At 41.9% G+C, this 15,542-nt stretch overlaps 1 protein-coding gene across 2 annotated transcripts in view; it reads right to left on the bottom strand.

Annotated features, from left to right (window-relative positions):
- Positions 1-4,357: 4,357 nt before the first annotated feature.
- XPO5 (exportin 5) overlaps positions 4,358-15,542 on the bottom strand; it is a 75,807-nt gene continuing 64,622 nt past the window's right edge. For both annotated transcript variants that reach the window (XM_042452212.1, XM_042452205.1), the window contains exons 27-32: positions 9,253-9,315; positions 9,046-9,128; positions 8,035-8,142; positions 7,212-7,352; positions 6,297-6,461; positions 4,358-5,833 (exon numbers count right to left, since the gene is read on the bottom strand). In XM_042452212.1, the coding sequence (XP_042308146.1) occupies positions 5,693-5,833; positions 6,297-6,461; positions 7,212-7,352; positions 8,035-8,142; positions 9,046-9,128; positions 9,253-9,315 (701 nt within the window). In that variant the 3' untranslated portion in view covers positions 4,358-5,692. The remainder of the gene's footprint in view (positions 5,834-6,296; positions 6,462-7,211; positions 7,353-8,034; positions 8,143-9,045; positions 9,129-9,252; positions 9,316-15,542) is intronic.

Raw genomic sequence — 15,542 nt, 5'->3', positions numbered from 1 at the left:
TACACAAGAGCACCAAATGTGTTTACAGCTTCCTAATTGTTATTTGTCCCCCAATTTCATATAGACCATGCTATGTGGGCAGATTCTTGTAACTTTTCAGTTCTTGCTGTTGCAATGGCTTAATTTTCTAACCAGTTTTTCCCACAGTTGGATAGATGTGATAAACTGTTTCCTTCCAGTTTAAGCTCAGAGTCATGAAAATTCTACTTTGCTCTAGCAGAGAGAGATTGGACTGGCAGCTTCCCTACTCTTTCCATAAACACATGGAATAATAATAATAATAATAATAATAATAATAATAATAATAATAATAGCTTTTATTTATATACCGCCCAATCACTGGGAATCCGAGCGGTTTACAATAGAGGGGATAACAGACAGTTCCCTGCCCACAGGCTTACAATGTAAAAGACATGACACAAAAGGAGAAGGGAATGGTGAGGGGGGGAGGGAATCAGGTCCAGCATTCTTCTCTCCCTCTGAGGCCTGGACCAAGGCAGATGGACCGGAGGGAGGGCTCTTCTTCTTCAGGCTAGCCCCTGATGGAACTGGGCCAGCCTACTCTCTTCCTCAGAGGCTGAAAGATGACAGTGAGGAGGGAGGAGCCTCCGTCTTCAGGCTAGCCCCTGATGGAACTGGCCCGCCTACTCTCTCCCTCAGAGGCCGAAAGATGACAGTTAGGGAGGGAGGGCCTCCGTCTTCAGGCCAGCCCCTGATGGAACTGGGCCAGCCTACTCTCTCCCTCAGAGGCCGAAAGGTGACAGTTAAGGAGGGAGGAGCCTCCGTCTTCAGGCCAGCCCCTGATGGAACTGTGCCAGCCTACTCTCTCCCTCAGAGGCCGAAAAATGACAGGGAGGGAGGAGCCTCCGTCTTCAGGCTAGCCCTGATGGAACTGGGCCAGCCTACTCTCTCCCTCAGAGGCCGGAAGATGACAGTTAGGAAGGGAGGAGCCTCCGTCTTCAGGCCAGCCCTGATGGAACTGTGCCAGCCTACTCTCTCCCTCAGAGGCCGAAAGATGACAGTTAGGGAGGGAGGAGCCTCCGTCTTCAGCCAGCCCCTGATGGAACTGGCCCGCCTACTCTCTTCCTCAGAGGCCGAAAGATGACAGGGAGGGAGGGCCTCCGTCTTCAGGCCAGCCCCTGATGGAACTGGGCCAGCCTACTCTCTCCCTCAGAGGCCGAAAGGTGACAGTTAAGGAGGGGGAGCCTCCGTCTTCAGGCCCAGCCCCTGATGGAACTGGGCCAGCCTACTCTCTCCCTCAGAGGCCGAAAAATGACAGGGAGGGAGGAGCCTCCGTCTTCAGGCTAGCCCCTGATGGAACTGGGCCAGCCTACTCTCTCCTCAGAGGCCGAAAGTGACAGTTAGGAAGGGAGGAGCCTCCGTCTTCAGGCTAGCCCCTGATGGAACTGGGCCAGCCTACTCTCTCCTCAGAGGCCGAAGATGACAGTTAGGGAGGGAGGAGCCTCCGTCTTCAGGCCAGCCCCTGATGGAACTGTGCCAGCCTACTCTCTCCTCAGAGGCCAAAAGGTGACAGTTAAGGAGGGAGGAGCCTCCGTCTTCAGGCCAGCCCCTGATGGAACTGTGCCAGCCTACTCTCTCCCTCAGAGGCCGAAAGATGACAGTTAGGAAGGGAGGAGCCTCCGTCTTCAGGCCAGCCCTGATGGAATGGGCCAGCCTACTCTCTCCTCAGAGGCCGAAAGTGACGTTAGGGAGGAGGAGCCTCTTTCTTCGGCTAGCCCCTGATGGTACTGGGCCAGCCTACTCTCTCCCTCAGAGGCCGAAAATGACAGGGTGGGAGGAGCCTCCGTCTTCAGGCCAGCCCCTGATGGTACTGGGCCAGCCTACTCTCTCCCTCAGAGGCCGAAAGATGACAGTTAGGAGGGAAGAGCCTCCGTCTTCAGGCCAGCCCCGATGGAACTGGGCCAGCCTACTCTCTCCCTCAGACTTTTGTAGACTTTTCTATTTGAACAGGCATTTGAAGTTTGATTGTTTAGTTGAGATGGGCCTTGTACAATGTGCTGGGTTGTTTTGTTATACTTTACATCACTTTATTTTTAACTTGTTTTAATTTTTTAATAGTTCAATCACTTTTTACCTTTTGTAAACCTTCTTCTACTGTTGTAAAATGCTTTGAGACTTAATGGGGGAAAGTGGGATATAAATTGTAACAACTTCTATAAGCAGCATATACCAAGGCTGGACACTTCACTTGTCTTTGATTGATGTTTTTTCTAACATGTTTATTTTTAAAAGGCAGTCTTTAAAAGCCAAGCTCCTCCATAAACAAGAATTTGGAAGAACTGTTTCACTTTCATTCTTCAGCGTAATTCTGCAACCTCAGGTTTTGCCAGTCAGACTCAGGTATCCTTGGAGCCCTGGTGGCGCAGTGGTTAAATGTCTGTGCTGCAGCCAAAACCATTAGGTTGCGCGTGCAATACCAGCGAAAGGGCCCAGCTTGACTCAGGCTTGCATCCTTCCGAGGTCGCTAATACCCAGATTGTTGGGGGCAATTAGCTTACAGTTGTAAACCATTTAGACACTATTAGTTCAGTATGAAGCGGTATATAAATGAAGCTGTTTGTTTTGTTTGTTTTATCAAAGCTTCTGGTGTGTCCATGTACAGAATGGCTTGAGACCCCTTTGGATCTATTGACTGGTTTGGGGGCTGACCACATGCCTTACAAGTTTTTCAAAAAGAGATTTGCACCTGCTCTTCCATTGCCATTTTTTAATAACAGAAAATAATGACTTCAGATGATAGTGCCAGATCCTGCTTCTCCATTGCTTTAATCACCCTTTAATGTAAAGAAAGATTCCGAAGTGAAACTGTTTATAAGGGTGCTAGTAACCCAGTGAAAAATGGGGTCAAGAATATCCCTGAAAAATCCCAGAAACATGAGACTTATTATGACTCGCATAGTTTCTAACCTATGCTGCGATAACATTTCTTCATTGCTGTGTCTTACAGTGAATCAGTAATTCATATTCTCATGAGAACTGATGTGATTCTCTGATAGCGAAGAAAGAGTTACACTGATGTGGCAGGTCTTGCTCCAGAACTTTAGGGCAATCATGCTTTGCTGCCTCAAAAGAGTTCTGTGTCCTAGCTGGGGTAAGAAACTGCCTTGCTTCCAGTACTGTCCAGTTCCCATGACCTGAGCCCTTAATGTGGGTAGATTGAGAGATTGCCTGTTTGCCTAGCTTCCTCCTTCAGACATTTTTACAAGCAGCTGCCAGGCCATGAAAGAAGTCACACATCAGCCACAGGCTGGTTTCTACCAAATGGGAACCAGGCACTGAAGTCGTAATACAATAGGATTGTTTTCTATCAAAGCATAAAAAAATCCTTGAGGAATTGCTAACCATTTCCATTGGTGCTAGGAAGAAAGTGGAATTATGTTGCCTCTTTACTAGGAAGTATATTTCCTATAGGAGCAAGTGGAAGAAGAACAGGTTGCTCACCTGTAACTGTGTTTCTTTGAGTGGTCATCTGCGAATTCACACAAATGGGTTTATTCTGCGCCTGCACAGCAATCCTCAGAAACTTCTAGAATCTCTAGGCAGAAAGCAATGTATCTTTCTGCAATTTTTTGGTGGTAGCCCCACCCACCCATATATAAGGTCCCTGGTGGCCCGCTCCTCTTCAGTTCCTAATGAGCCGCTAACCAGCGCGGCAACAAGCGTTGTTAAATGAGCAGACACTGAGGGGATGGATGGGCGGGTTTGTGTGAATTCGCAGATGACCACTCAAAGAAACACAGTTACAGGTGAGCAACCTGTTCTTCTTCTTCGTGGTCTCTGCGAATCACACAAATGGTTTAGACTAGCGAGCTATAGTCTGTGGAGGAGGGAATGTCAATATCAAATAGTCAATAAGCTTATGCCTAGATATTAGTTGTTAGCTACTGATCGTCACCTCAAATTCAGATTATATTTAGCAAAGGCCTGTTACAGACTGCCAAAATAAAGCTGCTTCGGGTCTCTTTGGAGGTATGCTTTTTAAATGATGCATGGGTCCTAAGAGTCTGGAGGTCGGGCCAAAGCCACACTCCATTCCTAAGCACTGGAGGGCAGCTTTGGTGCAGCTTCCGGATTCTTAGGATGCATGCATAATTTAAACAGCATATCTCCAAAGAGACCTGAAGCAGCTTTATTTTGGCAGTCTGTAACAGGCCAAAGTGCATTAACTTTGAAGACTAGACTAAATAGCCTTTTGGAACTTTCCAGTTACTTTACAACTTTCGACTTAAGACAACCGGCACCCTTACCACCAAAACAGGATGTTGAATTCACATACTGGTAACTGTTACAGCAAAAACTGCACAGCTAGACAAAATAAAATCAACACACAAATGTATAAAACTGTAAGACCTTTATTAACACATTCAGAGGTGTATCACAATTGATTTGGACATCTTCAGATACAATGTCCTTACAAAACCCCTCAAATTACTTGAAATGTTTCTGTCATGGGTACAGAAAATAACATAACCGAGACACAATAAATACAGTTACACTAGACTCCAAAGCTACTGCCATAGGAGTTTTGTTTTAATAAATGTTACACTGATCTCAAGACTAGAGGGAAACATAAAAGTCTGAGTGGGGGCAGGCTATTAGCAAGGGCCTGAACACCATGTTAAGGCCTGCAGTCTCCAAACATTCCTGGCCATGGCACCAGACTGCAAAATCATTTAAACTATACCTCTCTTCAGTTAAATATTATTTTGCATCTCCAGTTATGCTACTGCAATGGTTATTAAGTAATGACTTTCTAGTTAGTACTGAAAAACTGATTTCTTCAAATTCAATCTTTAAAAATCCAAGATTTTAAAGTCAAGAATCCTAGGCTACATATACAATCCCAAACTACTGTGAAGCTTGCTTTGCATGTATTTTTCCATTACCAGGCTCTATAAGAGCTGCAGATCCAAACCTCTGCAACTCCACTTTCAAGTATAGCATTTCTGCTTGGTTATTTCAGATGAACACAAATTAGTCCTGGGTTAATCTGGACCATTCAGGCACCTGGCAGCTAATGCCAGACTTGGAGCTAGGGTACTTGTTTGGATAATATTTTTGGGACAAAGGAGGGTAAGCTATTTCACTTTAGGCTTCTTGAGGTATAGTTCAGCCAAAGTGACAACATAATAGTTTAACTTGCTTGGTTTGATGGAATATATGAGCAACTGCTACTTGAAAAGAAATGCAGCTTCTAGTCAATGGAGAATAGGGTATGGCAATGTTCAGTGTGCAGATCTGTGATGCTGCAGGAATGCTGAGCTTTCCAAAAGGGAAATAGGAGGGGTCCTCTGATAGTGTCATACTGAGACTACCACAGTGTAAGTAGTGATAGGCATAAAAGGGACTGAACTGCATGCTCTCTTCACTCAGAAAGCACCATATGCCTGTAGAAAGGCTAATTTCTAAAGAATTAGATCAGTGATGAGATTGAATAGATGACTCTACCCAATGGAAACCAACTGTGGAACTGAGGTGTGACTTGAACTGAGAAAATGAAACATTATGTTTCTTAGACTGAACTGTGTTTTCAGTTCACATCCATCTTCCAAGCAGAATGGATGAAGCCAGTGAGCTCTATCCAGGCTCAAGGGAAGTGAACAGAAAGTAAACAATGACTGAAAGAACACAGAATACCAAAGGAGAGGACAGCAGGAAAAATGTCCAGATCTTATGGCTCGAACAGAGCAATGAGTGCTCCATCTTCACTGTTTTCCAATACATCTGACTGTAGAGATGGTTGCACATTCTTGAAAAGAGATGGGAGGTTTCTGATGTGAACTTCCTTCCTAAATTGTTCTCCTAGGGGCTTCTGGAAGGAACACAATGAGAAATCTAAATTAGATTATAGCCATGCACAAGTAAATCAGTTGAAGAGCTTCTGATTTAAACTGAAGAATCACTCCTGTGATGACAGGAACTACTGTTGAGACACAACCTATTACATTATATCTTGGATAAAAATTCTCTGTTCCTGTAATCTAGGCTGCTCAGCATGTGTAACAACTAATACAGGTGTCAATGCCATAATAGGGCAAACCCAAATCAAGTACATTAAGGCATTTTAAGTCCAGAAAGCATTTCTGCAGCTGTAACTGAAGCAGAATTCATTTCCCTCTCTAGCCTGGAACAAATTATGCAATGCTTTTTTGTTTAGCATCTTAATAGGTAGCAAATAGGCAGCTGTCTATCACTATAGTAGCAGCTAGGTTAGATAGGGGGAAGAAAAGGCTTACTTAACTTTCCTGGAGGTATTGTCTGATACCATGACCTACCGCTATGCAGCCTGCAATCAGGCGTTTGAAGTGGTCCTTCCGGCGCTTTTCTGCCATTTTCTTCAGTGTTACATTGAGTAGCTTGGAATCAAATTGTTCCAGAGACTCTTTCTGAATTTCTGGAACCGCTTCCATTACTGTCTTCAGTTCAGCATAGCGTGGACGCTTGAGTTAAAAAAAAAAAAAAGTCAAAAGGGAACTGTGCCAAAGAGAAATTAACAACTCCTTCCCAATCAAAAAAGGAGAGCAGGAGTTGTCTCTATGGGTTTGAGGTTGTTATTAATCCTCAAATAGAGCAGGGTTAATCAAGAACCTTTTTTCTTGTACTTTTGATCCAGAACTGTGCTGTCCAGGTTGTCTTAAATCTCCCCAAATACTCACATGTCTCTTGCCCACATAGATCCCTCTACTGGCTTCCAGGCCAGTGTTCATTATAAGCTTTTGGACCTAGTATTTAAGGTTCTGAGCTTTAGCCTCACCATGTATTTGGCAGCTCAACTAACATGGTATATACCATCTAGATCTGCAGACAAAGGATTATTAGCTGTTCCACCGATGTATACAGTTCTGTCAGGGCTCCGAGCCTTTCAGGATCTCACTCCATGTTTGTGGAACAGCCTTCCTCTGCATCTCCGACTGGAGGAGGATCTGATCCACTTGTGTAAATGGCTGAAGAGCTTCCTCTTCGATTCACTGAATTAAGATACTGAGCATGCCTAAGGTGACTGAGATGGGCAGCAACTGAGGAGGATTTTGTTTGTTTTTGTTTTTAGCATATTAGTATATTATTTCAGTATTTTAGCATTTTATAGTGTGATGTTTTATCATTTTTATTGTATATGTTCCGGTGTATTGCCCTTTGGTGGAAAGGGCATAATAAATAAAGGATTATACATATAAATATTATTTCCTTACCAAAGCCTCGTAGACCTGGAAAGCCAAGTGAACAAGAGCTGCCATACAACCATCATGCTGTCCATGCACCTGCAATCCTTTCAATACGCTTGTAAAAAACCAGATTACTGCATCAGGGTTCATCAAGTTCCTTGTGAGCCCCTACAGTAAAGAGGATAAAAACAAGTCAATAAGCCAAGATAGTAGCATCACTGCTCCTAGTGTCACCTGGTGCAGGAAGGGCGGGGCTTCCAGGGCCAGAAGCCAAAAGGCCTTTTCTTTGCTGCTGAAGCAGTGAGGTCAGCAAGATTGCATTCAGCCCTCTCCTTTGCAGCTATGGCACCGTTCTCTTCACAAGTAGAGTGGTGCTGTGGCAGCGAATGTGGAAGGGTCACATTCAGCCCTCTCAGCTGCTGTAGTGCTGTGGCAAGGTTGGGAGGGGTGTGGAAGAGACTGCCACTGCTGCAGAGAAGCCAGGAGGGGCGCACTCCTCTCATCATGCAGTAGGAGGAGGTCCCAACAGGGTGTCACCTCTCTTCTGGGGTGTCAGCTGGTGCAGGCCACACCACCTAGTGATGCCACTGAGACAAGACATTTCTGCTTGTCTTTCCAAAAGAGATCTCTAGCACTCATTCATACTAAACAAAAAGTCTCTAAAGAAGAGGCGGTGGACAAAAGTGGCCCTCTAGATGTTGGACTACAACTCCTAGCATTCTTTGCTACTGGCTATGCTGGTTAGCGCAGAGGTAAGGTAGATTTGAAAAAACATTTTGAGAAATGCCCTGTCCTAAAGCAACTGCTAAGCCACACTGAACTTCAGCACTCAGTCCTGTAACAGAAGTACCTGTTTAAGCAATGGCCAGCAGAGATGTGAGGTTGTTCTTTGGCAGGACAGAGTATCCTTCCAGGAAAGGGATGTGTAGGCTGTAATAAGCAGAGCAGTGCAAACATCCTGGAGAAAGAAAAGGAAGACCACTTGAAGATTATCTATAAAATTTGTACATCAGGGAAATAGAATGTGCCTCATGCTGAAGGAATCTTAGATATGATGTTGAGCCCTCTTTAAGTGGATTCAATAAAAGTTCAGATTTCTGTTTTGGGCAAGGTGCATGGTGAGAAAAATGTTAATCTCAACTGACTGCTGAAACTTATATTGCAGGGAACTTTTGAAGAAGTCTGCAATGGTGCCATTTTTAAAAAATTGGAGCTAATTGTAAAGGATGTTTACATGGAGGAATGAGATGGGAACACTTCACTTTCCTCAGTTCTGAGAGCAGATACAACTGATACAGCTGCATATGAAATCTAACTTGCTGCTAGAAGGGAAGCATTGTTATCTGAGTGCAATAGTTCCCTATCTTGAAAAAGAGGGGAAAAATAAAGTTTTTACAAAGCGCATAACTTTAGGGTTTTAATTAAGAGAAATTAATTTTTTACAGGCTCTTGGTTATTTTTGAGGGTTTAAGATGCAAGTGTATGTCAAGAGCTCTTGAACCTTTTATGGATTTTCTAAATATTTGCCTTCCATGATTTGAATGGGTGAGGTGGGGGGGAAGTATGCTTTATTTTCTGAACAGCTGTCACTGAGACTTCTATTGCTGCTGACCTGTGTTTGTTCTGAGACTGAGCTGATTTTTAAAAAAGTTTAAAGTATACAGCAACCACATATATTCCTCAAAGGGAGAGGAGCACTGAGAACAAGTTATCTCCATCACTAGACACACATTACTTGAAGAGTTTATATTAACTTTCCTATTCCACATATTTGGTGGTTACTTGTATTCTACTCAATTAGTTGCTCTTTTGAAATATAGATACAAATTATGAACACAGTCCTGAAGCACAGCTTGCTTACCTCTTGCTTCATCAAACACTTGCCCAGTTCAGTAAGCTCAGAGTTGGATGGTACAGTCACTTCTGCAGACATCATTTCTTCATCTGTCAGGTAAAATGGCAATATAAAACACATTTTTTCATGGCAGAGTGGCCAGTCAATGTGCATGAGTACAATTTGACTAGAAGTCAAACATTTCAACTAGAACGTATTAATCCATTTACTCACCATCTCCATCTGCAGCAACAGCACTATTCTGCTCTGCACCTTTCTTTGAGACACAGCAGACAGCTGCAAATACATCAGAAGGGGGAACACATGAAATGTTCAATGAGAAAACTTAATGAGATATCATATATGCCCCTCAGTGCTTTATTACTTAATGCATCCTTAGAAATGCTTGAAATGTATTTAATAAAAAATAAAATAATAATAAAATTTATTTCTATACCGCTTTTCCACATTGATCAAAGCGGTGTACAAGACAAAAGAATACAACAATGCAACAATACAAAATAAAATTATAATATATACATTCTTACCGGCTGACCCGAGTGTGTGGGGCGGATTATATGGGGCAAAGAATCTAAACAAATTTGGAGGGGAGGAGGGGAAGAATGAGAGGTTGGACTTACCATGATTGTTCATTCAGGGGTGACAGGGGGATCAATCCACTGTGATGGAGTTATTCCCCATGTGCCAACTGTAATGGCAGGAATTCGTCTTCTTTTCAGTTGTACAGTCCACCCTCCCCATACGCGGGGATACGTTCCACCCCCCCCATGTATGCGGAAAAGAGCGTATGCTCAAGCCCCATAGAAAATAATGGGGGGGCATGCTCACTGAGGCACACAGGGCGAGTACACGCCCCATTATTTCTGCCAGAGCTTGCCTTCTGTGTGAGCTTAAAGCTGCGGAGAGCAAGCCTGCCTATAAGGAGGACTGACTGTAATTCTTTAAAACATTAATCCCCTTCCCTTCTCTGTCAGTTTGATTATCTAGCCCTACCTAACTTATTTCCTCATCTCAGTAATACCTACTTTTCTTCTAAGGGCAGTTGTGGATTAATTCTCCTACCATCCCGGAATGAACAATCATGGTAAGTCCAACCTCTCATTCACAGGATGGCATGGAGGAACAATCCGCAATGACCGGGCTATACCTAAGCCCCTTCCTTCTTGGTGGGAAATTCATTTGGCTATCATTGATTACAACACACTCCTGCTGAAAGCTGCCTGTGCTGACCTATACTAATCTAATTTATGGAGTCTCACATAGGTGAATGGTTCTTTCCACCCTGCTGCATCACAAATGAACTGGATACAGCATAGGCTGAATAAGCTGACACTGATCTTGTGGAGTGAAGCCATACTTTACTTGGCAGTGGCTTCTTCTCCCAGTCAAAGCAAAGAAAAATGCAAACATGTAACAACCTACCAATTAATGATTCCAATGCTTTCTGACCTAAAGTTCTCGGTCTGTATGACAGAAATAAAGATTCTGTGTGTCTACACTATTTAGTTCTCTTCAAATAAATCTTAAGTGATCTCCTTGCATGCAACGTATGCCACTGCCTCCCCTCCAGATGGCTTCGATTTGGACAGAAATTAGGTTGATAAACCACCTGCGGAGTCACCATTCGGGATATACACTTTGGTAGAAAGGTTGGTTCTACTATCAGCTCTAGCCTATCCTTCTCAAACGTACATAAATTTGGATTAACAGATAATGTGGCCAACTCTGACACTTCTTACTGATATGATAGCCATCAAAAAAACAACTTTGAACATTATCATCTGCAAAGACACTCAAATGGTGTATTTGGCCCTATGCACACTGGCCATTAAGGCTGGCATGGGGGTGGAGTCGGGATGTAGCATCCTCAGGACACACACCCCAACTTCGCCCCCCAAGGTGCCATGATGCCGTGTGCTGCTTTCTGTGCCCTCAAAAAGCTAGATTAGGGCTGCAACACGTAGTTGCCACGGCCCCGATTTGGTGCAAAAAAAAGGGGTGGTCTATAGAGCCCTTTTGTCAACTTACAGAGAACTAAGGTTAAATCCCAACTTGGAAACCTGGGCTGCATAGGGAACGATAGTAATAGTAGCCCCTCTCACAAATCTTTTTACACGTGTATGACCTGACAAAGGAATCCTTTCAAACTGTAAGGCTACTGACAAAGCTGACAGCTGCCTTTTTAACCTATTAGGCCTAAAGCCCTTTTCCTCAACCTATTTTGCAAGAACTGCAAAACATGTTTGATTGTTACTTTGTCTTCAATACTTAAATGGTATGCCTCCTTGCAAATGTTTTTCATGTCATCGAATATACTGTTGAGTCTCTGCACGAGGCTAAGGTGGTATCAATCACCTCCTTCAAGTAATCTTTCAACATCAAATTTGACCTTTCAATTTCCAGGCTGTCAAACTCAGCCAATCCAGATTTGAATGATGAATTGGCCCTTGACTCAGCAGATCTGGTAGCCTCGGCAACCTCCATGATAGACTTACTGATTGCATATGAAGAGCAAACCATGGCCGTCATGACCAATAAGGTGCCATCAAAACCATTGTTTCTCTTTCTCACTGTATCTTTAACAGTACTTTCTGTATCATTTGGAATGGAAATGCATGATGACAGCCTTTCGGCCATGGTACTGTCAATGCGTGTGCTACTGTACCTTTGCCTCCATCTATTCAAAATTACCTTCTTGGTGTTCTGTGGTGGGGAAAACAAATCCACTTAGAATGGATTTCATCTCCTTTGGAGACATTGGAATACTGCACAACACAAAGCCCATTCTCCTGGATGTAACTTGCATTGACTCAGGTACTGTGCATGGACACTGCAACGTCCCTTCAGATGCACTGCAGTTATCAACTGGAAGTGTTTTTCTGACCAGCTGAACAGCCTTTCCCATTTATTTATTAAGGGTTTTGAATGCAGACCTTCCTGATTTGATAATATAAATCTGATTATCATGTTGTCCAATCAAAACTGCACATGAGATCCCTGAGGTTTTTTTTTGCGAAACTGGTCAGAGCCAACCTCATCACTTTCAGTTCTAAATAATTAATGTTGTGTTTCTGTAGATTACAGTCCCTCTGTTAACCCTTGAGAGTGACACCCCCCCCCAATCCAGATAGGCTCACATCTGTTATCACTCTTACATATTCTGGGACTATTAGTTGCACTCACTTGTCATCTTTTAGCCACCATTTCATTAGCCTTATCAGTTGATTTTCCCCCCCTTATGGCCTGTTGATGCCTGCAAACTCCTACAATGAAATCTTCCCCAAAGTACTATCTGAATGGACAATATCAGTAACACCATGATCTTGAGCAACTTCATGACATCCATTGTCCTTACAGACAGTAATAACCTTTTGACATCCCTCAATTTGCTCTTTCTCTCTTCTAATAGGGCCAGATATATCTGGTATATATCTGTGCTCCTAATTATGTTATTCATGTTGTTGGCTCTGATTCTTTTCATAATTGATTAGGAAGCTATAATATTCCACCTCCTCTGTTTTACTGCTGTTTTGAATTCGGTCCTTGTCTACAAAACTGATCTCTTGGTCTGTTTCACTATAATAATAATAATAGGTTTTATTACCTTTATTACTATTACCTTTACCATCTGTAATCCATTGATCCACCAACTCTTCTTCCTCAAAAGGGCCCTTTAGCAAACTTACATCTTTTTATAGTTGGCATGACTTATATCTTATGGGTACTTTCTACAAGAACTTTCTCTAGGGTTCTTTCTCCAAATAACAATTTACTCCTAAATGGTACATAAGCTAAATTGTTCCTTGATTTCTGGTCTGCCCCCCCAATGATGTAACCATAAAGAGTGCCTAGCTACTGCCACTGCAGTAATGTCTTGTACCACAAATCCTGCTGCATCCTGGAGTTCTTAACACCCCTTTCAATAAATTTTTGAAGTTTTTGGTTTAAACAGTCTGTTTGAGTCCTTATCATCTTCCTGTTTCAAAGAGTCCTAAGCAGTGTCTTAGTCTGTTTCATTCCTCATCTCCTCTTGCCAAAACTCTTGATCTTCCTCCATTTCTAATTCATCTGTAGGCTTAAATTTTTAAAAACTCTTTCTTGGTTTGTCTTCCTCCTCTGTGTATATTTTTGTTTTTGTGTTATCTGAACCTCCTCTTTCATCTCTATCTCTATCTATCTATCTATCTATCTATCTATCTATCTATCTATAATTTCACATAGTAAAATACATTAATTACGTGTATAGTATTACTTCCATTTACTTTGATAATTCTCCCTCTCCCAAAACCTTCCTCAATTCTGTCAGAGCCGTGTCTATCTAATTACATATATTGTCACTTTCTATTCTATTCAGTTTTTAACAATGTCACTTTCTATTTAATTTTTATATCACATATTTACATATTTCCCCCTGATCACAAGTGAAATTGGTATTGTAAGCTAAAAATTAATTGAAAATAATACCTGTATATGCACCTTCATTTTCTTTCAGATAACATATCCAGGGTTCCCAATCTTTCTTAAATTTATTTACCAATCTTTTATTTATGAAACAGGTTAGCTTATCTATCTCCATGTAATCATACATCTTTAGTGTCCATTTTTCTATATCTGGAACCTTCTCGGATTTCCACATTGATGCCAGCAACAGTCTAGCTGCACTAATCATGTAAAACAGGAGTTTCCCATGTTTCCTTTCTAAATCTTCATTTTCAATCATATTTAACAAGAATATTTTGGGGCCTTTATTTGTACTAATTTTGAGAACCTCTTGTATCTTTTGGTGTACTTCCATCCAAAATTTATTAATTTTTTTGCATTTCCACCAACAATGAATCATATTTCCTAATTCCTCTTTACACTTCCAGCATCTATTTTGGGTATTATGTGACATCTTAGAAATTATCTCCAGAGTTAGATACCATCTGAATTGCATTTTAATCAAATTATCTTGGATTGCGTAATTTTTAGTATATCTGATTCTCTTTTCCCAATTTTTTTCCCATTGTTCCAATTGAATATTCTGGCCAAAGTCTTGTGCCCACTTAACCATGCAAGTTTTTATACTTTCTTGTTCTAATCCTTGTTTTAGAAGTAATTGATAGATTTTAGAAATTTCTCGTGGTCCTTCTTGTGCAATGATCTTTTCAAATTCTGTCTCGCCCTTCCCTATTCCATTAAGTTTCGTGTCTTGACTATATCTTTCTTTTAATCTTCTATACGTAAACAAATTGCAATTGTATCCTGCTTCGTATAATTCTTCTTCTGATTTTAATTTCCTTTGATTATTTTCCAATTTAGTTAAATCTTCATATGTTAGCCATTTCCTGCATACCAATTTTTCATTCCTAAAAAAAAGCTTTGTTTATGGATACCCATAAGGGAATTTTGGTAACCCATCTCTCTTTTAATTTCTTCCACACGTGATATATTGCTTTCCTTATGAGATGGTTACTAAATTCTTTGTTAACTTTAATTTTGTCGTAGAATAGGTATCCATGTAGACCATACTACTGTATGGTCTACTGTATGGTAAACTCCTCTTTCATCTTGTTGTTCTATTCCATTGTGTTGTTTGTTTGTCATGCATTTTATTATTTCTTGCCACACCTTATTTAAATCCACTTTTACTTGTTTTTTCATGTGGGTTTGAATTCATTTGCCTTGTACTTTCCAATTCATTACATTCTTTTATTGTTTGTGGTTTTAAGTTCATTTGTCTGCCCATTTTTCATTGCACTGCTCTTTTTTAATAGGAGTTGATGCACTAAATTCATTACATACAATTTCTCTTATTATTTCATGGGCTGAGGGACACTGTGCTGGGGAAGCTGACTCTTTCCTTCTCAACACCAGCAACGGAGCAGCTGCAGCCAGAGGGGTGTGGCCAAAGCTGATAAGGATTCAAAGCTTCCCCCCATCCCAGGAGGACCTGCTGAGGGATGCTGTGCTGGGGAAGCTGACTCTTTGCCTCCCAACATCAGGGCCAAGTCAGCCACAGAGTCTTGCCTTCCTTCATCCAGCTATGTCTCCTGTTGGAAACATGATCCTCACAAGGAAAGCCTGTAAAGAATTGGCAATTTCTTCTCCACCTGTGTTTGATTTACCACCGAGAAAGAGGAAGATAGTTCAAACAAAAATCTCAACTTTCCCCCCCTATATGGCTGCTCCTTGCGAACCCAGTGAGTTAAATGAATGTTTATCCTCTGTTGAGCAAAAAACACATGGTTGGTCAACAGAATCTCCTTGGAGAAAGCTGGAATCTTTGGAATCTTCATTGGAATCTTCCAACGAAGTCCATGCACACGTAACAGACCTAGCAACTTAAATTGTGGAAGATGAAGGTTTGCTAGGATCAAATAGTTATTTCCACTCTGATAGTGAGGAATTGGTGAATGCCTGCAAACAAATAGAACATTCCCCTTAGGATATGGGGAATCCCCCGATAAATCAAATCCAACTGTTATCCCTCTTGATATCAAACCGCACATTGTTGGCATAGA

The sequence above is a fragment of the Sceloporus undulatus genome, chromosome 1 (assembly GCF_019175285.1).
Source record: "Sceloporus undulatus isolate JIND9_A2432 ecotype Alabama chromosome 1, SceUnd_v1.1, whole genome shotgun sequence".
Lineage (NCBI taxonomy): Eukaryota > Metazoa > Chordata > Lepidosauria > Squamata > Phrynosomatidae > Sceloporus > Sceloporus undulatus.
The sequence above is the reverse complement of the archived record's forward strand: the minus strand, read 5'-3'. Positions and strand labels throughout refer to the sequence as shown.